This window comes from Perca fluviatilis, chromosome 15, assembly GCF_010015445.1.
Source record: "Perca fluviatilis chromosome 15, GENO_Pfluv_1.0, whole genome shotgun sequence".
NCBI classification, from domain to species: Eukaryota; Metazoa; Chordata; class Actinopteri; order Perciformes; family Percidae; genus Perca; species Perca fluviatilis.
In genome coordinates this window covers 8,890,856-8,915,774 of record NC_053126.1, presented here as the reverse complement: position 1 = coordinate 8,915,774, position 24,919 = coordinate 8,890,856, and the positions used below count along the sequence as shown (strand labels likewise).

General features: G+C 38.6%; 3 protein-coding genes and 1 pseudogene across 5 annotated transcripts in view; 3 read left to right on the top strand and 1 right to left on the bottom strand.

Moving 5' to 3' along the window:
* Positions 1–1,270: 1,270 nt before the first annotated feature.
* Positions 1,271–5,828, top strand: LOC120573900 (C-X-C chemokine receptor type 3-like). 2 transcript variants are annotated; one of them, XM_039823807.1, is made up of 4 exons: positions 1,271–1,318; positions 2,047–2,074; positions 2,571–2,957; positions 3,066–5,828. In XM_039823807.1, the coding sequence occupies exons 3-4, from the start codon at positions 2,580–2,582 to the stop codon at positions 3,726–3,728; spliced, it is 1,041 nt and encodes a 346-aa protein (XP_039679741.1). In that variant the 5' UTR covers positions 1,271–1,318; positions 2,047–2,074; positions 2,571–2,579; the 3' UTR covers positions 3,729–5,828. The 2 variants fall into 2 exon arrangements, with proteins under 2 accessions (XP_039679741.1, XP_039679740.1); XM_039823806.1 differs by lacking the exon at positions 2,047–2,074.
* Positions 5,829–8,092: 2,264 nt separating this feature from the next.
* LOC120574010 lies at positions 8,093–12,752 on the top strand (annotated as a pseudogene).
* Positions 12,753–14,543: 1,791 nt separating this feature from the next.
* Positions 14,544–19,993, top strand: zgc:55558. The gene is given in 7 exon segments (XM_039823980.1): positions 14,544–14,726; positions 14,959–15,071; positions 17,003–17,069; positions 17,072–17,142; positions 17,144–17,181; positions 17,939–18,098; positions 18,271–19,993. Coding segments are annotated over 6 exon segments (561 nt in total). The 5' UTR covers positions 14,544–14,726; positions 14,959–14,960; the 3' UTR covers positions 18,385–19,993.
* Positions 19,994–20,866: 873 nt separating this feature from the next.
* Positions 20,867–24,919, bottom strand: part of pold1 (polymerase (DNA directed), delta 1, catalytic subunit) — an 18,653-nt gene continuing 14,600 nt past the window's right edge. The window contains exons 18-27 of one of the 2 annotated variants that reach the window (XM_039823973.1): positions 24,474–24,569; positions 24,110–24,247; positions 23,734–23,909; positions 23,377–23,529; positions 23,157–23,259; positions 22,904–23,036; positions 21,900–22,013; positions 21,718–21,770; positions 21,231–21,328; positions 20,867–21,132 (exon numbers count right to left, since the gene is read on the bottom strand). In XM_039823973.1, the coding sequence (XP_039679907.1) occupies positions 21,045–21,132; positions 21,231–21,328; positions 21,718–21,770; positions 21,900–22,013; positions 22,904–23,036; positions 23,157–23,259; positions 23,377–23,529; positions 23,734–23,909; positions 24,110–24,247; positions 24,474–24,569 (1,152 nt within the window). In that variant the 3' untranslated portion in view covers positions 20,867–21,044. The remainder of the gene's footprint in view (positions 21,133–21,230; positions 21,329–21,717; positions 21,771–21,899; positions 22,014–22,903; positions 23,037–23,156; positions 23,260–23,376; positions 23,530–23,733; positions 23,910–24,109; positions 24,248–24,473; positions 24,570–24,919) is intronic. The other variant, XM_039823974.1, reaches the window with a different exon arrangement.

The window sequence follows — 24,919 nt, the reverse complement described above, 5'->3', positions numbered from 1 at the left end:
TTCAATAATGATAATAATAATACACGATAAAAATATTTAAAAAATAGAAATATCAGATATCTGCAATTTAATTAAAAACTCATGATTTAGGTTGACAAGCTAACGGTGATTACAAAATAAAAGAACAACAGTATATGTCACCATGATGTGGTTCAGAAACCTTCACATTAAAGTGCAATGTGAATGAGTGTGACGCAAGCTTCCAGTCAGTTACTGACTGAGTGTAGCTGTGAACACACTCATCTGTCGTCACCACCAGGAAAATCCAGTGAGGGATGGTGAGGATCAGGGAGATGAGCCAGACCGACAGGCAGCTGATATGAGCTAACCTGGGCTTCTTCTGGGAGTACAGCCGGGTGGCGTGGACGATGGACAGGTTGCGATCCAGACTGATGTAAACCAGCAGAAAGATCCCACAATAAAAATTTATCTCGGAAAAAGAAATGGAAAACTTGAGCTGTGATCTAGTGAAGGATGGAAACCTCCGGCCATCTTTATCCCTTTCACTTCTTCACCCTGCTCTGATCCCCCACTCCTGCCTCTTCCCAGAAATGCTGAAATGCCTGAAGAAATGCCACCCGGGAGTATACTTGCTCAATAACAGTATTAAGTACAATGACACTGGTCTGCCAAGAGTCTAGATTGAGTGGGAAATAATGGCCTAAAGCCAAACACATCTTTTTTGCAGGTTTACTGAAAAGATCTCCCTTTTTACTTTCCAGCCCCTGCCTGTTCTAAACACCACTTGGTACTTACATTAAAAACAGCTCCACAGATCTTGCAGAGAAAACCCCAAAAGCACCATCCACATTGTTGAGTGGCCTGTGCAGCCCAGAAGGGCAGCGTCGCTAGCAGCAGAATGTCAGCAACAAAGGATGAAGGTGTCTGATATACTCCAGGATTGCCTCTTCTGAGCCAAGTGGCAACTATACTTCCAGGCGCTTGTTGTGTTTCAGCCGTGGAGCACAGTAAGCGGCGCTCTAAAGTGTGGCTTTATTTTATATTGAAAAAGCCTGGTAAAACTAGGGCTTCGCGATATGGAGAAAATCAAATATCACAATATTTTTTGACCAAATACCTCGATATCGATACCGCAACGATATTGTAGCGTTGACAATTGGTGCTTTCACAAAATATTTACACAATGAGATTTTGATACAGTGACTTCATGCGTGACTAGAGGCGGGTTTCTTGTCTAGTCTCTCTGTGCTTCCTCTGGAGTGGCTCTATAAATGTCATCGGTGACACTGGATCACTAGAGCTAATTTCTGCTAGCCTTGTGAACATGCTCACTGAGGAGACTGAGGATTACACTTTGGTAAGTTATTACATTATCTTATTTTTTAGCTGAAGCATATATCTAGGAAGATTTTAACATATCATTAGTTGTTATTTGATGATTTCAATTCACATCTATGAATCAATGCATGTACTTCTTAGATCTTTTTTTGTGCATGTGATCTTCACCTTATTAACTAATTACTGATAAACATGAATGAAATATTGAATGTTGGGTTTCTTTTATCTTTGTTCACCCTTTTTTTTTTTTTTTTGCTTTAGTTCACAGTATGAGACCATAGACTGTGATGTGGTTTGTAGCGTGACAGTGTTCCGTTAAAATCACAGTGCCATTCAGTAAAAAAGTTGCAGCATTTTGGATCGTGCAATAAGACAATGATGGAGCTACAGTCAAATTAGGCTTTTGAATCATTCACTGTGACCAAATGATAATTTATGAAAACAGTTAACAATGCTAATTAACATTGTGATTAATATTTTGGTACATTAAGGCTCTTAACTTGCTGCAAACTAAAACTGAAAATACAAATGCTTCCTCTTTGACATATGCATCAATTTGTCTTCCCCATCTGCGAGCATAAAGCAATTCTGTACGTACCTTAGTACAGTGTGACTGAAATGGTACCTATTAACCATACAAAGCCTTGCATTGTAACACCAGCCAAGAAAATGTATGGTGGTATTTCACCCTTACATTTAAAATACAACTAAAAGTAGTAGCTAAAAGTGCTCTTCTTTCACATTCAGATGGTGATGGCCACTTCTCTGTCCAGAGGTAACAGAATGACTACTTTTGTCAAAGACAAAGGGTTAGAGTTCCTCTAATGCACTTCTGTTTTACTCTCCCAGAAAGTCATTAGCACAGATACAACTTGTCCAGAATACTGTTGTGAGAGTTTTAACAAGGCTTAAATAAATAATAATAATAATAATAAGCTAATTGTCTTTTTTTATGTTCACTTATGTTCAACATTACATTTAATAGACAGACTGCAAACAGACTCTTTTAAGGCCATATTTTGCTTTTACTGAAATGCTTATAATGGTGACTAATTAAATGTGGTCTGATTGTGTCTTGTTCGTTCTTTTATTGTATTGCACAGATAATTTAAATGAACTGTGAGAAAAGTGCTTTAAAAAACAGATAGAGCAGATGGACAGATTTGTGTAAAGCTACACAGCATCACCATGTGGTTGAAACAGACTACGCTTGTCAAATACTCAAACCAAATTGATGTAAATATTTTTTATTTCTTCTTCTTTTTGTGCAGAGTTCACTGATGGATGACTACGGCGAGATTAAATGGGACAGGGAAAGCTTCCTTGACGAGCTTGATGACTTATATTTGAACCACTCTGATGATGATTACAATTGTTGCAAGGGCGACCTAGAAGACGGCATGCATTTTGAGGCGATGTTCATCCCAGTTCTGTACTCTGTGGCATTTGTTGTGGGTGTCCTGGGTAACGGAGTGCTGCTGGGAGTTCTGGTTCAGAGCAGGAGGACCTGGAGTGTGACAGACATCTTCATTCTCCATCTGGGTGTGGCAGATGTCCTGCTGCTGGTGACGCTACCCCTCTGGGCTGCACAGTCCATTCAAGACAGAGGATGGACCTTTGGCACTCCTCTCTGTAAGATCACTGGAGCTGTTTTTACGGTAAGAGGTGTGCAGCAGGAAAGGGGCACCAAAACTGCATAAAAGTGCATGATATACAGTGGTTGCGAAACAACTTTTCACTTGTCTCTGATTTCTTTGTATCCTCAGATCAGCTTCTACTGTGGGATCTTTCTGCTGGTCTGCATCAGTCTGGACCGGTACCTGTCTATCGTCCACGCCACCCAGATGTATTCCCGCAGAAAGCCCTGGATCGTTCAGGTCAGCTGCTTGGCAGTGTGGCTCTTCTCCCTGCTCCTCTCGATCCCAGACTGGATCTTTTTGGACGCTGTGGTGGATGTAAGACGACAAAAAACAGAGTGCGTTTCCAACTACTTTGACTTCAACTCTGAGTCAGTAAATAACTGGAGACTGGCATCACGCCTGCTCTACCACACGGTGGGCTTCCTGCTGCCTTCAGCCATCCTGATCTTCTGCTACTCCTGCACCCTGCTTCGGCTGCGGTGCGGCTCCCAGGGCCTCCAAAAGCAGAAAGATTTTAAGGTCATTGTGGCCGTGGTGGTGGTTTTCTTTCTCTGCTGGACGCCATACAACATCACACTCATGGTGGACTCACTTCATTCCAACAACATCAGCAGGGACAGCGGAGTCAGAACATTTCTGGAGAAAGCCAAGATAGTCACCTCCTCCGTCGGTTACCTCCGCTGCAGCTTCAATCCCATCCTGTATGCCTTTGTGGGTGTGAAGTTCCGGCGTCAGCTCCTGGACATCCTGAGGTCTCTGGGCTGCAAGCTAAATTCTAATCAACCCTAACCCTAATGAATCCCAATTCTCCCCCTTACCCCTTCCCCTTCGTCTTACCCCTAGCCCTTGTCCCCTGAATCAAGTGGCAAGGGCTAGGGGTGAAAACTTACCCCTATGAAATGGGACACCACTTGGTTACGGTTATGTCACCATACAGTATTGATCACAAACTTCCAAGATGCCGTCTACAAGTGTGTGTATGTCTATTGCATGTATATATTTTATATAGTTATTTTATGTTCACTTTGGTGGTGCAGATGTTCTTATCTGTGTACTACTTAGATTTGTTAGCAATACATATTTTTAAACACACTGCATGGGGTGTGTTGTATATCTGTTTCAGTTATCACTGTTTTGAATGTCATTGATGTTCAGAAACACTTTCTTTGTTAATAAAGATATGTCTTTATTGCCCAATAAAGTAAACACAAAAGGCAAAAACATTATATAAAAATGCATTGTTACAGAACCATTATCAACTATTAAAACCATAACTTACATGTCACACACACATATAAAAAGGCACTCAAATGTATAAAACTCAAAATCCAGTAACCTTTCACCCCTGTATCATAACCAACAACAATGTACAGGTAGGCTACATGAACAGGTTTGCATTACAAATGATTACATTAATACAGTACCAATACAATAATGAATGGCTACAACATGAACGCATGACTCACTCCCATAGTTGCTTTGCAGCATATTTTGATTTTAGAAATTTCTGCTCGTTTTCAGCCTGAAAGTGGATCAGCTGTTGGGTTTCCTCCTGCATCCCTGTGTGATACAGGACGGTAGCCTATATGTAAAGCATGTACCGATGTCTCCAAAGCAAGTAGTGTTATGCACTGATATCAAACGAAATTCGCTGCTAATGGAGTTTAGTTAACACTGTAGACATGCATGGATGCAGTTCTTTCAAGGCAGAGAAATGCGGGACTGTTGTGCAAATAAGCAATGTAACGTTAACGTTATATGTTAGCGTTATAGGCTACGTTAGCGTTTAGCGCGTATTAGCAGCAGGTTTGATATTCGCAGGATATTCGTTGTCGACCTACCCCCAGTGTTCGAATTATCTTTTTGTCTTTAAGGGGGTCTCTCTATCTCATAAAAAAAGTTGGCACACCCCGCACATAGCCTAACAAGGCTATACATGAAGACAATGACAGCTGCAAACTTGTAGCCTATTGCAACATTTACTCGTATACTTTTTTTTACTCGTGTTCATTTCCCAACACCTTTTCGCGGTACATTTGTGTCGAGAATGTTTTACAAGGGCTGTCAATGAAGGAATGCTTGTGGCTCTCGTCATTTGGAGGATCACAGAGCCAGATGCCTAATTGTTTATCTGAGGCTATGATGGCTAAAAGTAGATATATAGAGAAAGTATATCTACGTTATAAAAAGTCAATCGAAAAAAGTCATAAAAAATCCTAGTATAGTGTGTTGGAAAAAAAAAGTGATGAAAAGGTCATATAGTAGGCCTAATCATGTTAAATAATTGTGATTTCAATATTGACCAAAATAATCGTGATTAGGATTTTTTCCATAGCTAATCAAGCCAATTAATTCCTCTCCCTATATAATTCTCAAAAGATGTAAGCAAAACAGATTAATATATAAGCAAAAACAGATTAATATGTAAGCAAAACAGATTAATATGTAGTCTAAGCAAGATGTTGTTTTGGGGGGTTTTCAACACACACACACTAAGCAATGATATAGTTTGCTTTTCAAAACACAGCTATCTAAGTGATTATATAGTTATCCTGTTAATACTGATAACGTTATATATGTTGTAAAGCAAGGAATAATATGGATTCTGCTATTTCTTTGTTTTGGGGTTTTCAATCCGACCTCGCGGTCAACAACATGGATTGTTCACAAACCAAAAAACATGTTATTTTTTTAATCATAACCAGTGTGTTTTCAACATTGTTGCAACAGGACCCCTTAAAGGGCAATCCTGATATTATTTAGAGAATGTCTAAACATGTGAAAAAGATATACCTGGTAGAATAGAGAAGGCTTTGAAACTACTGTTAGCCCATGATGTAAATAAGTAAAATTAATTTAAAAAAAATTTTTTAGATAGCTAAAAGTTTTTACAGTTTGGTTGGTGGCTATAAAAAAGTTAAAACAAATATCTACTAATTTGTTCAATGTTTATTTGACAAGTTGTCACTTTAATAAAATGAAGAAACAAAAACTTTACTGTTACTGTGTTTACTTGCATCTGTCATTTCAATTAACATCTTTGATAAATACTGTATGTTGTTCAGGAACATATTATGACACAAGGTGACTTGATGTTGTGCTTAAAAGTAATCTTATAAGTTTTAATTACAATTGTTGTATCACAATTGTTATTGTTATATATTCCTTCAACACTAAGGGGTGATACATTCAAAACTTTTCCTGTGTATTCTTAAAAAAAGCAAGCATACATACATATACTTCAGATAAAAGTAAATGATGTCTATATTTGTTAGTACAGTCGTACTAGTATGCAAAACATAATTTTAGTGCTCTCATTGTGCATCTTTGGAGGTAACTCATCTATCAGGCCCTCATCTAAAAGCACCATTCTCACTCAAGAAGTGGGCTCCACTATCAAGGGTCCTAGTGACCTTTTGAGAATTATATAGGGAGAGGAATTAATTGGCTTGTAGGGCTGCTCGATTATGGAAAAAATCCTAATCACGATTATTTTGGTCAATATTGAAATCACGATTATTTAACATGATTAGGCCTACTATGACCTTTTCATCACTTTTTTTCCAACACACTATACTAGGATTTTTTTAATGACTTTTTTCAATTGACTTTTTATAACGTAGATATACTTTCTATATATATCTACTTTTAGCCATTATAGCCTCAGATAAGCAATTAGGCATCTGGCTCTGTGATCCTCCAAATGATGAGAGCCACAAGCATTCCTTCATTGACAGCCCTTGTAAAACATTCTCGACATTTCTGGACGAAAGCACATCGTACCAGTTTTGCAAATCTCTAATATGCCCCCAATTTTTTAACTTTATATAAGTTCTGGTCCATATCGCCAGACCACCACTGAATGTGGTCTAAATAATTGGATCTCAATGCGTCCTCAAAGCATCCTGAGTGCATTTTCTCCTGTACTTAAAGCTGTCTACTTGTGATCCGATCACTCAGGATTTTAATACCAGGTCAAAACAGGGGCTCTCTATCCATATCTTTCTGTCTGTTTCTTTCATTTCTTACTCTTTATATTGCTTCCTTCATCCCTTTCCCACTTTTTCATATTATTTATACTACTTGAGCTGCTGTCCATGCATATTCAAGTCTTATTTACAGATTTATACTCTATTCAAACCTTAATGTTTCACATCTTTTATTCATTAAGAGTTTCACACAACTAAAAAAATATTATATACATATTCATCCAAATTGAAACCGGCAATTCAGTTTGGCATCAGCTTTTACAGAAACTTTCATACAATGTTGGTGTTACTTTTTAAAGACATAATATGTATTAATTAGAACCATTTACACATTTCCACCTATTCTCACTACTTTACCTTCTTCTTACGCAATTATGCCAACAATCCAGTTTAGCTTTAGCAATTTAGCTTTTCAGCCTTCAAAAGCATTTTCTACAGGAAATACAGTTTCTAGTTAAATTAAGGCATTTGGCCACATTAAGGCATTAGCCACAAATGTAATTGAGTGTTGTAGTTCCTAATGTGACCACTAGAGGCCGGTAAACACAAACTCGTGATTTTAAATATACTTGGTTATTTGTAATAGTCGCACAAATAATGAGTTGACCGTATTGTTATTAATAATGACCATTATTATTCTGCACTATTAGCCACGAATTTAAATGTAGTATTGTAGTTGCGTACTGTGGCCACTGGAGGGCAGTGGACACTCTATATAAAGAGCACTAATTCTATATAGTTCAAACTACGCCCAGGTGTCAGTGTCAAGGCAGACACAATATCATACTGACACTTCCGGTGATAAGTTTCGCAATAAAATGTAGGTATAACATTCACAAAGATGTTAGTTACTGCAGCGCTGTTTAATGAAATGCATTACATGATGCATACGTTCCTAAACTTTGGAAATGTTTGATAATAAAGATTAAATTAGTAGGCCTACTTAAAAGAGGATGAGTATGAATACCCTTACTGATTTTCATTAGTATTGATTTCTCTGGGTGAGAAGAACAATCTGGCCACGCCCAATTATGGCTCCTCCTGTTAATGATTGGACAGATTTGCAATCTTTGGGCGGGGCTACAAGCTAAAAACTCCATTGTGATTGGACCGTTACGACATCAGTCTGCATGCCGTCGCTTCATTGGTTGTTTGACGAAGGGGATTAACGCGATAACGCTCTGCTTTCAATGAGCCACGATAGACTAGGAACTCGCACGGATTCAGGCTTTTAATTTATTCATTATATGAAGTTCGATTTTTACTAGTAGCTTCACAAACTGTGGTTTATATTTTGACACGTAATTCTAGTGAGGAAAACAAGTTGCGAATAGATCGTGAAGTTTTGTCTGCAAGTGTTTTGAATAAGGAAATCGTTTTAGGCTAACGTAATGTAGCAAGCTAATCTCATTTATCCATTCGTAAACTCCGCTATCATTTCACAGAGTGTTATAACAACTACATAAAGGTAAGTGCGTTTAAAGAGTTCCCACTTCTACCACTAGCACTCATTGATATCGATTCAGTCATTATAAGGAAGACTTAACATAAAGACAAGTAACGCTAACGACTTAAAACTAGGTCAGTCTCTTCGCCATGTCAGTGTAGGAAGGAAGAGGGTTTGATTTGCTCATGTTCACCTGATACTCGGCTAATCCGACCTGAAATCACGGCTACCTGCTGGTTGTAATCCTTTCCAGGCATGACCGAGTACAAACTTGTGGTGGTCGGGGCAGGAGGTGTGGGGAAGAGCGCTCTCACCATCCAGCTCATCCAGAACCACTTCGTAGATGAATATGATCCAACCATCGAGGTGAGAGACTACCCATTAGACACACACACAGTGTCCTGGATCAACTTAAATGGAATAACACAGAATCTAGAGTTTACCACGAAACTACATGGTCAGTTTTATGTGTACAACAATGTGTGTTATTCTTAACTATTTTGGAAAGTTTCTCAACAATCACAGCAAAATCATATGTGGAGTGTTAGTGGGTATTAACCGATACACAGGATACGATGTATCCCTTTATGTTGTAAGAAATGGTGGAATAAGAAGAAGTTCCTATATACAATCGTTTATTTATAAAACTAGGGGTAGGACAAAGTTCTTTGTTTGCATTTACATTTTATATGTAAGGTGTTATGTTCTACAATTTTTTTTTACAACAACAGTGAATGTAAGTGGTGTCTTATAAGTCAACGTGGGATGGGCACTTGTATGTACTAAATAACGTTAAAGTTAAGTAAATGTAGCAATACAAACGTGAAAATACTCCAGTCCTGCATTAAAAACTTACCTTAAAACTGTAAAAGTATTGGCAACGAAACCATACTTAAATATCAAAAGTATTCATTATGCATTTCATTTATTATTATTATTATTATTATTATTTATTCCTTTTTCAGCTGGTCGAGGTTGAAACTCCTTTTAACTGCTTCATATACTGCTGGGCAGTTTATTTTGTTTTGTAAACTAATCACTAAAAACTAATCCTCATCAATAAAAGTAAATAGTAAAGCAATATGTCAAATAAATGCAGCATAGTAAAGCATCACTATGCAAAATGGTACCATAGCAAACACATGCAGTCACAAATCTACAGCACCATCAGACCGGAAGACATAACCCTCTAAATGTTCATTTCAACTAAAACCTGTTTTCAAATCATTTTCACTAACCGATATAAATCAACAGTGATAACACTGCTGAGCAATCTCTTATTTTTCTCACATTGTTGCCCAAAAATGCACACATGTTGGATGTAAATCTCGGTTTTTTAGACAGTGTTAAAATAAATTTCTGCAAATGGATTGCCAAACTTTTCACTCAGCAAGGTCTTGTTGCTACGCAGCAGTGTGACTTTAAAAACCACCATAGGAAATAACATGATGCAATACATTGTGAGATTTCTTGGTGTAATCATGGACTCAGAGCTGAATTTCAAAAGCCACGTTAAGACAGTTACAAAGTCAGCCTAATATCATTTTAAGAATATATCAAGGATTGAAGGACTTGTGTCAGGGCAGGATTTAAAAAAAACTTGTCCATGCTTTTATCTTCAATAGACTCGACTACCGTAACGGTGTATTTACAGGTCTCCCTAAAAAAATCAATTAGACAGCTGCATCTGATTCAGAACACTGCTAAGACCAAGTAAATGGTTTCCATCACTAAAGCTCTGAGGTCTTTATGCTGGTTTTCTGTCCCTCAAAGAATTGATTTCAATATACTACTGTTGGTGTATAAAGCACTGAATGGTTCAGGGCCAAAATACATTTATGATCTGCTGCTACATTATGAACCATCCAGACCTCTCATTGGTCGTCTGGGACAGGGCTTTCTGTCCCCAGAGCCGGAGTAAACATGGAGAAGCAGCGTTCAGTTTTTATGCACCACATATCTGGAACAAACTCCGGAAAAACTTTAGGTCCGCTGCAACTCTGTTCTTTTAAATCAAGGCTGAAGACTTTGACCTGAAATCAAATAATTCTTTATTTCTTACACTGCACTGTTATTTAATTATTGTTTTTTTATACCTCTTATTCTATTTTAGCTGTTTTTTTTTAATATATATTCTCTGCAATTCATGTTTTTAATTGTCTTCAACTGCTTTTCAATGTTTTACGTAAAGCACTTTGAATTGCCTTGTTGCTGAAATGTGCTATATAAATAAAGCTGCCTTGCCTTCTTGGCAGACGTGTTTGGTCACGTCCGCATGATTATGTCAATGCTGTGTTACAGGACTCGTACAGAAAACAGGTGGTGATTGATGGAGAGACTTGTCTGTTGGACATCCTGGACACTGCAGGTCAGGAGGAGTACAGCGCCATGAGGGACCAGTATATGAGGACAGGAGAGGGCTTCCTGTGTGTGTTTGCGATCAACAACATCAAGTCCTTTGAGGACGTTCACCTCTACAGGTAAAAGATGCGTCGTGGTCTTGCAAGTACACACCACCATAGACCAGGATCAGTAATAAATCCCAAAAGAAAGAAGTGGAAACAATACTGCGGACAAGGGATGAATAATAATAATCTATTCAAATAGTGTGTGTTTCACTTGGCAGTCAGTAATTCAGCTGTGTATAATAGTGTACTGTGCTGGTTCAGACAGTCTAGCACTACAAAGGCTGCTTCCGGATCAGCAGGAACTGCTCTTGTAGTTATCTGTACCACATATCTATAGATTTGCTGAGTGTGGTCACAAGTTCTGGGAAAATATTAGGGTGCTGCAAAGATAAAAATAGGGTGGCCTCAGTCTCTTAGGTGCTGTTGCATGTAGGGATTCCAATTCCGATTCTTCCTTTCGATTCCGGTTCTCATCGATTCCGATTCTTTGAGTGGTGGAGTTGAAACGGGTTAGATGCTTATTTCACAAATAGAAGAAGAAAGTTTTATTTTTTTTTTGATTCATAGGTGGGTTGCAGTTTTACACGCTTTTACAATGCAAAATAAAGCCACACTAGAGCTCCGCTTACTGTGCTGCAGGCGCGCAACACAACAAGCGCCTGGCTGCTACGGAAACCAAAACCTGCGCATATTAAATTTGGAACCTATGATCAGATTTGAAACCAAATCCTCCAAACGATTCCAATAAAGAAACGATTCCGATGGAATCGTAATTTTGAAACGATTCCGATTAGGAATCGGTTCCGATGCCCAACCCTAGTTGCATGTGTCTCCTCAGAGAGCAGATCAACAGGGTGAAGGACAGTGACAGTGTTCCCATGGTGCTGGTGGGGAATAAGAGCGACCTGGGTCCAGCAGCGGTGGAGTCGCGGCGAAGCGCAGAGCTGGCGAAGCTACGGTACACCATTTGTCGAGACTTCTGCCAAAACCAGACAGATGCGTAGGAAAGACAGTAACACCAGTATTCAGTTTGCAATGATGCATGCATGAGCCTGGCGTGAGTAAATAACATCTGCAAATCAACATCTGAAATAAAACTTCTAATTACCAAAATATCATTACACATTTTAATCTTAATTTTGTGTAAAAAATATTTCTGTCTTGCAGGGTGTGGAGGAAGCTTTCTATTCACTGGTACGGGAGATTAGAAGATATAAGGAGACCAACCGCAGCAACAAGAAAAGCAAGAAAAACACTCCGAGACGTTGCGCAATACTATAGCAAACCACACACACCAGCGCATCTCTTACAGCACTTGTTTCACGCTCACGCGCACACACACACACACACTGCACCTCCTCTGTCATGTTGGAGATGTCCAGCACAGCTCCAGACAGGGAAGCAGACATGGCAAAATCCTTTTTTTTTAATGCTGTCAGAGTTTCCACTTACAGTATTTGCCATTTATTCATCCAATGTGCAGTGTCCGTTTAACGCTGTGAATTCAGTTTGTTTTGTTCGGTGACCAAACAACTAGAAACTGCAGTTTTAAAATGATATATTTTTTTTTTTTTTTTTTTTTTTTAAGGTCAGCATTTGTGCAAACTTAAAATTTGACTGTAAAGATAATTACCTTTTACTAACTCTATTCTAATTTTTTCTAGCCAGTGTTTTTAAAAGACTGTTCGGCTCCTGTTGACTTTTTGGGGGCCATGTGTTCACAGTGGTGCGTCACTGCACTTTGCACGGTCACATCAGGTGAGGCGTTCAGTCCAAATCCCAAATTGTTCCAGGACTCAACACGCTAAGGGAGGGGAACATTTTCCTTGGTAAACATCTAACTTCACAAAGTCCCACAAATAACATCAAAACTGTCATATTTACTCGGGCACTGTTTACTTGTGAAAACGCTTTGCTTCCAGATGATTGGTTAAAACCTTTTGAAAGTTTGTAAAAAAATGTCATCCTCCCCACGTTTTTTTTTTTTTTTTATAGACTAATGTGTCCTCTGGGGCTTGAAACACAACAGCAAAGGGCATATGTCAATGAAAAGGCTGTAGCAGGATAGGATCACCACAGTAACAAAGCCACAAAATTGTGTTCCAGACTCTTAGGTGCACTTTATTCATTAATTGTTATTTGTTTTATTGTAGAATTTAGGATTAGTTTGTGCAATTTAAAAAGTTTACTCAGGAATATAGTGTTGTATCAGGAACTGAGGAATAGCAGACTGAGAGCTGTGTCAAAAGATGGGTTGAGATCTGATGTCCATCATTAACTTACTGTTTGAAGTGTCAGCCCTGCTGTTTGTTCCACACAGTCACACTTTATTCCAAAGTCCACTTTCAATGCCGTTTTTATGTCAGTCAGTGGTTGTATTTGGTTATACGGTATACAAATTTAAACCACACTGATGCGGAAACCAGTGTTTAACTCCAACAGACACGGCTCGGACACACACAGTGACAGTCATGTTATCCGATCATGCTGGATGATAAGGATATTCCTGTGCCATCTTTTTTATAGCAGTGTTTGTCCTCTTTGATAATTACTGTAACCCTAAATTTCTATTTTTGTAGCATTACAAACCACGTTCCCCCAATTAAAAAACTTCTGCATTAAGAAACTGCTGTCCACATATTTACTAAAATTATATTTAAGTTTAATGAGCTAACTTCAGTTTCATCCTGCTTAGAAGTGAATCCATCTATTAAGGGTTCCTACTTTGCTATGGTGTCAAACCAGCAGCTTCCAAATGCCTCTTATTATCTGAACTTAATGTAGTTCCATTGTTATATGGAGTAACTCTAAAATGTTCAAGTTTCTCACAGACAGCTATGTAAACTCTTTAATGCACTCTGCTGTGATGAGCAAGTAAATTTCTTCAGCTTTAATGTCTTGTCTGTTTTATTTATCAGAGGTGGATCTTTACTGGTTTTCAAAAGGTTAAATGTATTTCGAAAAAGACGCACAAGAAGAATTTGTCTCAAACACACAAACTAAGTAGAGAATGTGCTTCATTTATGCCAGATCGGACTTGTAATTACTGATAATAAGAGACCTCATCGTTTTATGTCTCTCAAGAATGAGGAACACTACATCCAGTTTATGCCATTAAAAGTTAACCATCAGGGTTTTTGTTTTGAGGTGCCAAATCAGTGGAGGTAGGGATTAGAGCTGCAAAGATTAATCAATTAGTTGTCAACTTTTAAATTAATCGCCAACTATTTTGATAACCGATTAGTCTGTTTGAGTAATTTTTTTAAGACAAAAGTACAAATTCTTTGATTCCAGCTTGTTAAATGTGAATAGTTTCTTGTCTCCTCAGTGACCGTAAATGAATATCTTTGAGTTGTGGACAAAACAAGACATTTGAGGACGTCATCTTGGGCATCACACTGATCCATTTTTCACCATTTTATGACATTTTATAGACCAAACAACTAATCGAGAAAATATTCAACAGATTAATAGACTATGAAAATAATCGTTAGTTGCAGCCCTAGTAGGGATGTTGTTTTATGAGGTCTGACTGAGACAATACCACTGAAGAGGATGGCAATGAAGTTCCTCTTTTCATTTCCGAAAATGTTACACTTTTACTTTGATGTTAAGGTAAGGGAATGTACACACACCGTAAACGTCGTTGCACATGTACACTTACTGTATGGTGTGGGGATCAGAATCCGGTGGTTTACATTTAGTCACTTCCAATACAATTGGAAAAGTTCGATTTTTACTAGTAGCTTCACAAACTGTGGTTTATATTTTGACACGTAATTCTAGTGAGGAAAACAAGTTGCGAATAGATCGTGAAGTTTTGTCTGCAAGTGTTTTGAATAAGGAAATCGTTTTAGGCTAACGTAATGTAGCAAGCTAATCTCATTTATCCATTCGTAAACTCCGCTATCATTTCACAGAGTGTTATAACAACTACATAAAGGTAAGTGCGTTTAAAGAGTTCCCACTTCTACCACTAGCACTCATTGATATCGATTCAGTCATTATAAGGAAGACTTAACATAAAGACAAGTAACGCTAACGACTTAAAACTAGGTCAGTCTCTTCGCCATGTCAGTGTAGGAAGGAAGAGGGTTTGATTTGCTCATGTTCACCTGATACTCGGCTAATCCGACCTGAAATCACGGCTACCTGCTGGTTGTAATCCTTTCCAGGCATGACCGAGTACAAACTTGTGGTGGTCGGGGCAGGAGGTGTGGGGAAGAGCGCTCTCACCATCCAGCTCATCCAGAACCACTTCGTAGATGAATATGATCCAACCATCGAGGTGAGAGACTACCCATTAGACACACACACAGTGTCCTGGATCAACTTAAATGGAATAACACAGAATCTAGAGTTTACCACGAAACTACATGGTCAGTTTTATGTGTACAACAATGTGTGTTATTCTTAACTATTTTGGAAAGTTTTCAACAATCACAGCAAAATCATATGTGGAGTGTTAGTGGGTATTAACCGATACACAGGATACGATGTATCCCTTATGTTGTAAGAAATGGTGGAATAAGAAGAAGTTCCTATATACAATCGTTTATTTATAAAACTAGGGGTAGGACAAAGTTCTTTGTTTGCATTTACATTTTATATGTAAGGTGTTATGTTCTACAATTTTTTTTTACAACAACAGTGAATGTAAGTGGTGTCTTATAAGTCAACGTGGGATGGGCACTTGTATGTACTAAATAACGTTAAAGTTAAGTAAATGTAGCAATACAAACGTGAAAATACTCCAGTCCTGCATTAAAAACTTACCTTAAAACTGTAAAAGTATTGGCAACGAAACCATACTTAAATATCAAAAGTATTCATTATGCATTTCATTTATTATTATTATTATTATTATTATTTATTCCTTTTTCAGCTGGTCGAGGTTGAAACTCCTTTTAACTGCTTCATATACTGCTGGGCAGTTTATTTTGTTTTGTAAACTAATCACTAAAAACTAATCCTCATCAATAAAAGTAAATAGTAAAGCAATATGTCAAATAAATGCAGCATAGTAAAGCATCACTATGCAAAATGGTACCGTACCAAACACATGCAGTCACAAATCTACAGCACCATCAGACCGGAAGACATAACCCTCTAAATGTTCATTTCAACTAAAACCTGTTTTCAAATCATTTTCACTAACCGATATAAATCAACAGTGATAACACTGCTGAGCAATCTCTTATTTTTCTCACATTGTTGCCCAAAAATGCACACATGTTGGATGTAAATCTCGGTTTTTTAACAGTGTTAAAATAAATTTCTGCAAATGGATTGCCAAACTTTTCACTCAGCAAGGTCTTGTTGCTACGCAGCAGTGTGACTTTAAAAACCACCATAGGAAATAACATGATGCAATACATTGTGAGATTTCTTGGTGTAATCATGGACTCAGAGCTGAATTTCAAAAGCCACGTTAAGACAGTTACAAAGTCAGCCTAATATCATTTTAAGAATATATCAAGGATTGAAGGACTTGTGTCAGGGCAGGATTTAAAAAAAACTTGTCCATGCTTTTATCTTCAATAGACTCGACTACCGTAACGGTGTATTTACAGGTCTCCCTAAAAAAATCAATTAGACAGCTGCATCTGATTCAGAACACTGCTAAGACCAAGTAAATGGTTTCCATCACTAAAGCTCTGAGGTCTTTATGCTGGTTTTCTGTCCCTCAAAGAATTGATTTCAATATACTACTGTTGGTGTATAAAGCACTGAATGGTTCAGGGCCAAAATACATTTATGATCTGCTGCTACATTATGAACCATCCAGACCTCTCAGGTCGTCTGGGACAGGGCTTTCTGTCCCCAGAGCCGTGAGTAAACATGGAGAAGCAGCGTTCAGTTTTTATGCACCACATATCTGGAACAAACTCCCGGAAAACTTTAGGTCCGCTGCAACTCTGTTCTTTTAAATCAAGGCTGAAGACTTTGACCTGAAATCAAATAATTCTTTATTTCTTACACTGCACTGTTATTTAATTATTGTTTTTTTATACCTCTTATTCTATTTTAGCTGTTTTTTTTTAATATATATTCTCTGCAATTCATGTTTTTAATTGTCTTCAACTGCTTTTCAATGTTTTACGTAAAGCACTTTGAATTGCCTTGTTGCTGAAATGTGCTATATAAATAAAGCTGCCTTGCCTTCTTGGCAGACGTGTTTGGTCACGTCCGCATGATTATGTCAATGCTGTGTTACAGGACTCGTACAGAAAACAGGTGGTGATTGATGGAGAGACTTGTCTGTTGGACATCCTGGACACTGCAGGTCGGAGGAGTACAGCGCCATGAGGGACCAGTATATGAGGACAGGAGAGGGCTTCCTGTGTGTGTTTGACGTTCAACAACATCAAGTCCTTTGAGGACGTTCACCTCTACAGGTAAAAGATGCGTCGGTCTTCCAAGTACACACCACCATAGACCAGGATCAGTAATAAATCCCAAAAGAAAGAAGTGGAAACAATACTGCGGACAAGGGATGAATAATAATAATCTATTCAAATAGTGTGTGTTTCACTTGGCAGTCAGTAATTCAGCTGTGTATAATAGTGTACTGTGCTGGTTCAGACAGTCTAGCACTACAAAGGCTGCTTCCGGATCAGCAGGAACTGCTCTTGTAGTTATCTGTACCACATATCTATAGATTTGCTGAGTGTGGTCACAAGTTCTGGGAAAATATTAGGGTGCTGCAAAGATAAAAATAGGGTGGCCTCAGTCTCTTAGGTGCTGTTGCATGTAGGGATTCCAATTCCGATTCTTCCTTTCGATTCCGGTTCTCATCGATTCCGATTCTTTGAGTGGTGGAGTTGAAACGGGTTAGATGCTTATTTCACAAATAAGAGGAAAGTTTTATTTTGATTCATAGGTGGGTTGCAGTTTTACAGCTTTTACAATGCAAAATAAAGCCACACTAGAGCTCCGCTTACTGTGCTGCACGGCTGCAACACAACAAGCGCCTGGCTGCTACGGAAACCAAAACCTGCGCATATTAAATTTGGAACCTATGATCAGATTTGAAACCAAATCCTCCAAACGATTCCAATAAAGAAACGATTCCGATGGAATCGTAATTTTTGAAACGATTCCGATTAGGAATCGGTTCTCGATGCCCAACCCTAGTTGCATGTGTCTCCTCAGAGAGCAGATCAACAGGGTGAAGGACAGTGACAGTGTTCCCATGGTGCTGGTGGGGAATAAGAGCGACCTGGGTACCCGCGCGGTGGAGTCGCGGCAGGCGCAGGAGCTGGCACGAAGCTACGGAGTACCATTTGTCGAGACTTCTGCCAAAACCAGACAGGTACGTAGGAAAGACAGTAACACCAGTATTCAGTTTGCAATGATGCATGCATGAGCCTGGCTTGAGTAAATAACATCTGCAAATCAACATCTGAAATAAAACTTCTAATTACCAAAATATCATTACACATTTTAATCTTAATTTTGTGTAAAAAAATATTTCTGTCTTGCAGGGTGTGGAGGAAGCTTTCTATTCACTGGTACGGGAGATTAGAAGATATAAGGAGACCAACCGCAGCAACAAGAAAAGCAAGAAAAACACTCCGAGACGTTGCGCAATACTATAGCAAACCACACACACCAGCGCATCTCTTACAGCACTTGTTTCACGCTCACGCGCACACACACACACACACTGCACCTCCTCTGTCATGTTGGAGATGTCCAGCACAGCTCCAGACAGGGAAGCAGACATGGCAAAATCCTTTTTTTTTAATGCTGTCAGAGTTTCCACTTACAGTATTTGCCATTTATTCATCCAATGTGCAGTGTCCGTTTAACGCTGTGAATTCAGTTTGTTTTGTTCGGTGACCAAACAACTAGAAACTGCAGTTTTAAAATGATATATATTTTTTTTTTTTTTTTTTTAAGGTCAGCATTTGTGCAAACTTAAAATTTGACTGTAAAGATAATTACCTTTTACTAACTCTATTCTAATTTTTTCTAGCCAGTGTTTTTAAAAGACTGTTCGGCTCCTGTTGACTTTTTGGGGGCCATGTGTTCACAGTGGTGCGTCACTGCACTTTGCACGGTCACATCAGGTGAGGCGTTCAGTCCAAATCCCAAATTGTTCCAGGACTCAACACGCTAAGGGAGGGGAACATTTTCCTTGGTAAACATCTAACTTCACAAAGTCCCACAAATAACATCAAAACTGTCATATTTACTCGGGCACTGTTTACTTGTGAAAACGCTTTGCTTCCAGATGATTGGTTAAAACCTTTTGAAAGTTTGTAAAAAAATGTCATCCTCCCCACGTTTTTTTTTTTTTTTTATAGACTAATGTGTCCTCTGGGGCTTGAAACACAACAGCAAAGGGCATATGTCAATGAAAAGGCTGTAGCAGGATAGGATCACCACAGTAACAAAGCCACAAAATTGTGTTCCAGACTCTTAGGTGCACTTTATTCATTAATTGTTATTTGTTTTATTGTAGAATTTAGGATTAGTTTGTGCAATTTAAAAAGTTTACTCAGGAATATAGTGTTGTATCAGGAACTGAGGAATAGCAGACTGAGAGCTGTGTCAAAAGATGGGTTGAGATCTGATGTCCATCATTAACTTACTGTTTGAAGTGTCAGCCCTGCTGTTTGTTCCACACAGTCACACTTTATTCCAAAGTCCACTTTCAATGCCGTTTTTATGTCAGTCAGTGTTGTTGGTGGTTATGTGGTACTACATACATTTAAACCACACTGATGCTGAAACCAGTGTTTAACTCCAACAGACAGGGCTCAGACACAGTGACAGTCATGTTATCCGATCATGCTGGATGATAAGGATATTCACTAGGGCATCTTTTTTTATAGCAGTGTTTGTCCTCTTTGATAATTACTGTAACCCTAAATTTCTATTTTTGTAGCATTACAAACCACGTTCCCCAATTAAAAAACTTCTGCATTAAGAAACTGCTGTCCACATATTTACTAAAATTATATTTAAGTTTAATGAGCTAACTTCAGTTTCATCCTGCTTAGAAGTGAATCCATCTATTAAGGGTTCCTACTTTGCTATGGTGTCAAACCAGCAGCTTCCAAATGCCTCTTATTATCTGAACTTAATGTAGTTCCATTGTTATATGGAGTAACTCTAAAATGTTCAAGTTTCTCACAGACAGCTATGTAAACTCTTTAATGCACTCTGCTGTGATGAGCAAGTAAATTTCTTCAGCTTTAATGTCTTGTCTGTTTTATTTATCAGAGGTGGATCTTTACTGGTTTTCAAAAGGTTAAATGTATTTCGAAAAAGACGCACAAGAAGAATTTGTCTCAAACACACAAACTAAGTAGAGAATGTGCTTCATTTATGCCAGATCGGACTTGTAATTACTGATAATAAGAGACCTCATCGTTTTATGTCTCTCAAGAATGAGGAACACTACATCCAGTTTATGCCATTAAAAGTTAACCATCAGGGTTTTTGTTTTGAGGTGCCAAATCAGTGGAGGTAGGGATTAGAGCTGCAAAGATTAATCAATTAGTTGTCAACTTTTAAATTAATCGCCAACTATTTTGATAACCGATTAGTCTGTTTGAGTAATTTTTTTAAGACAAAAGTACAAATTCTTTGATTCCAGCTTGTTAAATGTGAATAGTTTCTTGTCTCCTCAGTGACCGTAAACTGAATATCTTTGAGTTGTGGACAAAACAAGACATTTGAGGACGTCATCTTGGGCATCACACGGATCCATTTTTCACCATTTTATGACATTTTATAGACCAAACAACTAATCGAGAAAATATTCAACAGATTAATAGACTATGAAAATAATCGTTAGTTGCAGCCCTAGTAGGGATGTTGTTTTATGAGGTCTGACTGAGACAATACCACTGAAGAGGATGGCAATGAAGTTCCTCTTTTCATTTCCGAAAATGTTACACTTTTACTTTGATGTTAAGGTAAGGGAATGTACACACACCGTAAACGTCGTTGCACATGTACACTTACTGTATGGTGTGGGGATCAGAATCCTGGGTTTACATTTAGTCACTTCCAATACAATTGGAAAGATTTATAAATAAGTAATGATATGTGACAGCCCAAAAGGAATAGATTGATTTTTGATTTTATTTTACAAAAACACTAAATGTCATGTCATATTAGAAAAACATAGAAACAGTGTGATATATATGCATTTATACAAGCACCCAAAAACATGAAAGAAAAATCGAGTGATTCCATGGTCATCTGAAATGAGGCACATGAGGATTGAGTGTGTGTGCGCCTCTCACCATCCAAAACGATCCACCAGCTTACTCTGGTCATCCAAATCTTTCTGAACTTTCTTTCTCATGTAAAAGATGGGACAATCCCGACTGCAGAGGAGTCAGGAGGGACAGTGTTACTGTGTGTTCAGCCACAATTCTGCAGTAAACAGTTCTAATAAGTATTTCCACATGTACTGTATATGTACCTGGTACAGAGCACATCCTCATGGAGGGAGCCCTGGCAACGCTGACACTGAGTCCACAGGCGAGAGAAACGCTCCTCCAGTGTGCTGAGGTGAAAAATCTGTAATTAACAACCTAAATGTTAGAAACTCATCGTGCATGTTTTCAGATATTAACCCCGTAATTCTTAAAAACAATTTGATCTGTTCTGTTTTACTGGAACAGCACACTAGCAGCAATAATTAAAAAAGAAAATAGACTAAAGTTCATTTTATAGTAAAATAGGTGTTCTGCTTGATGTATTTAAATACATTTGATAACAAAATCCCTGAGCTCTGCTCAGCCGCCAGAGGTGATATGATGATTAACTCTAAGACAACCATTGATTATAAATAAGACATTAAAGCTTTTCTTCAAATATAGTCAGAGCTGGGACTTTAATCAAAACACACTTAGCCCCGTTAGTGATGAAAACCAACATATTTAGAAGTCATCTGGCATTTTGCCTACCTCTTTCTGGTACAATTCAGACTCCTTCTTCTTACAGAAATCGCACACAGCCGCTGCAATGACACACATGTTAGATGTCACAAATACAAAGCTCTTTAACACCACTCCCACCCAAAATGTGGTACCTAACTTCATTAGGTGGACAGTAGGAAAAACAATATCTTAGAAATGTGAGCACACACCGTCCGTCTTGAGCACAGCTTTGCAGCCAATGCAGGTGCTTCTCTTCTGAGCAAATGCCATGAGGCCCCCGATCTTCGAGGTCAACACAGTCTTGCAGCGCGTGTGGTCGCCCTCTGAACGACACCAGAAAAATCAACAGCAATGTTAAGTTTCAAAGCTCGAGAAGATAACATAACTAGCAAATCTATATTATATCTTTTGGGACACAAGAGCAGTTTATAAAATTCTTGGCAGAACTGTGCAGCTTTGACACTTGATATAATGTCGGTAATGTTACATATTAGACTTCTGCATGATACACAGAAAGATGAACTGTGATTGTTTTGATGATCTATCTATAGATTACTTAATTAATCGTTAAAAGTTACGCTTTAAAATATCAATAATGACAAATGCCCAAAGTGTTATCTTAAAGTTTTGCCTTAGAAGTAACTTTTTGTTAATCAACTAACTCAACTTAGCATTTCACTAATATGCAAATACGTGAGGAAAACAAGTGTCAGCTAATAGAAATACTACATTGTATTAACAAGACCAGTTTTTTTTTTTAAAAACACATTCCGCTGCATTTCCTTTCCTGCTCTCCTCCATCTTTCTGTCACTTGTGTCTCACACACACACACACACACACACAGCGGTGTTTGGTGTTTTAGCCCCCCAACGTGTGTGTTTTTGCCTTCCAAGCAACGCGGCAATGGTTATAGTTAGGGTTAAGGTGAGGGTTAGCTGCCTGGAAGGCGACGTTGGAGGCTTAAAACACCATCGAGCCCACCGTGCACACAGCGTCTGTCTCCATAAAGGAGAGAAGACAGCTGGCGAAATTCACAAGCAGTGAAAGACAGGGTCAGGGAGAGAAAGAGATAGATTCGTTAGTCATTAAAGTAGGAGGACAGCATCCAACAGCGTGATCCTCCTCAGTTTTTGATACTGGATTGTTACGACAACACCCCCAACCACAAATTGCTTTCTAATCTGTGGGAAACGTGTGTGTTTGTAAACTTACTGAGCAGGATGTTCTCGGCCTTGCTCTCTCCCAGGATTGGCTCAAATATTCTCAGCAGGGGCTTGGACAGCTGCTGCTCCAGGTAGTATTGTGTGTCTATAGGAATGTTGTTCTCCAGCACAAAGATCGGGTCCTAAAGCAACATGTAGAAGAATAAGGATTATCCTTGGGATTAAGCATGCATTATCAGAAAAGGGGGATGCACAAATTAAAATCAAATTATTAACAGACAATGAAAGGGGACACCACAGACCTCTGACTTCATGTATGCTGCTACTCCCTTTGCAGCCTTAATAATGACGTATGGAACTCGGTCTCCCAAGTTCGGGGCACTGCCAGCATCTCTTTTCTTCATCCTGTAAAACATCATTTTGTGGGTCATTAATGGATCAGTTCACCCATATCACACACACACACAAACATTTTCCCTTGGAGTATGATTTGAAATGAGATGTCTCGGAGAGGTCACAGACCTCTCAGCCAGCTCCACGTGTGCCTGTTTGCCAGCATACTCCTGGGCGGTGCGCGTCAGCTCCTTGGTGATGACAAGCTGGCTGATGTCGATACGGTTGCACAGTAGGTCTGAGATCACTTCTTTAGCATGAGCCACAGCACCCTGGGGATCCCTGACAAAACATCACATCAGCTGTGATTACTTTCATAACAAATTAACTGCTTGTAGTGTGGTAAAGATTCAGCATCTGAACAGAAGTTTATTAAAATAAATAATACATTTTAAATTAAATTAAAGATGAAATTATGAAAATGGATGAAATCTAACTTCTAACAAAATGAATTGATAATGCATTATGTGCAGAATGTGTGTGTACCTGTCTATGAGGATTCTCTGCAGACAGGTGTTGATGAGGTTAGCCACCAGAGGGCAGTTGTCTCTGCGGACAGTCTCAATGCCTTTACAGTCCATCTTTTCATGCGTGTCTGCACTGGCGGAGAAATAGAGGCCAGCGTAGCGCTTCTTGTTGATCAGCAGGTATGGGTAGTACACCTGAGGAAGTGACAGATATGAGCTCCAATTAGCTGGAAGGACTGCTTCAACTCTCCTGTGGTCCCAAATCCTGGCTCTTACATTTATGAACTAGTTAGCTGACTCTCAAATACACACTCAAGAGCTTAATCAACAACTTCCACAGATGATGAAATTACTGGGACAAGTGCTTTGATAAATCAAGTGGACTGAAATGGTACCTTCTCAAACTCCAGTTTGATGGGCGGTGTGAAATGGGACGAAACCCACTCTGCTGCCTCCGTCCCAATATCCATAGCCTCCCTCACCGTAGCAACTCCAAGCTTAACCATGACGGAGTCGGTGTCCCCATAAATTACCTTTAAAAGATAAAAAATAAAAACATTTAGACAACATTAACAAAAAGGGGGTCCATCGAAAACATCAGATAGTAGGTCCCATACTTTCAGTCAAGTATTTTATAATCTATACTAAGCTGATATGTTAACTCATAAGGTTAACGAGCAAAAAGGTAAAAAAAAAAGAAAAAAAAAAAAGAGGAGTTTGGGTCAGTATTGGTGGGGCGTAGCTACATGCATTTCTCACCTTGGCATCACCTTGGTAACCATTGGAAATGTTGTACTTGGACTCCACCAACTGTTTAGTTTGCTCGATCATCTGTCTTCCAAAACCTGTGACACTCTAAATGAGGAGAAAAATAAAATAAAGGATTTGAATAAGTTCTTCACTAAATGATCTGTGCTGTTAGAATGCGCTTTCATTGGCCAAGGAGCAAAAACATCATCAGACACGTTACAGACCATGACTTTCAATGTCTGGGGAAACTATTTGCCATTAACCAAGGCATTTTATCCTAAAATGGCTCATGTAGAAGGCAGCAGTTATCTTCTTAGCTCTCTCAGAGGGTGTAACTAATTAAGTAAACCCTCCACAAAACATCAAGAAACACAGCCTGTTGTGGTTCATCTTTACACTCTTTGTGATTTCCACCTGTTCTGTGGTTTCTATCGCAACAATTATCTTTGCTCTAC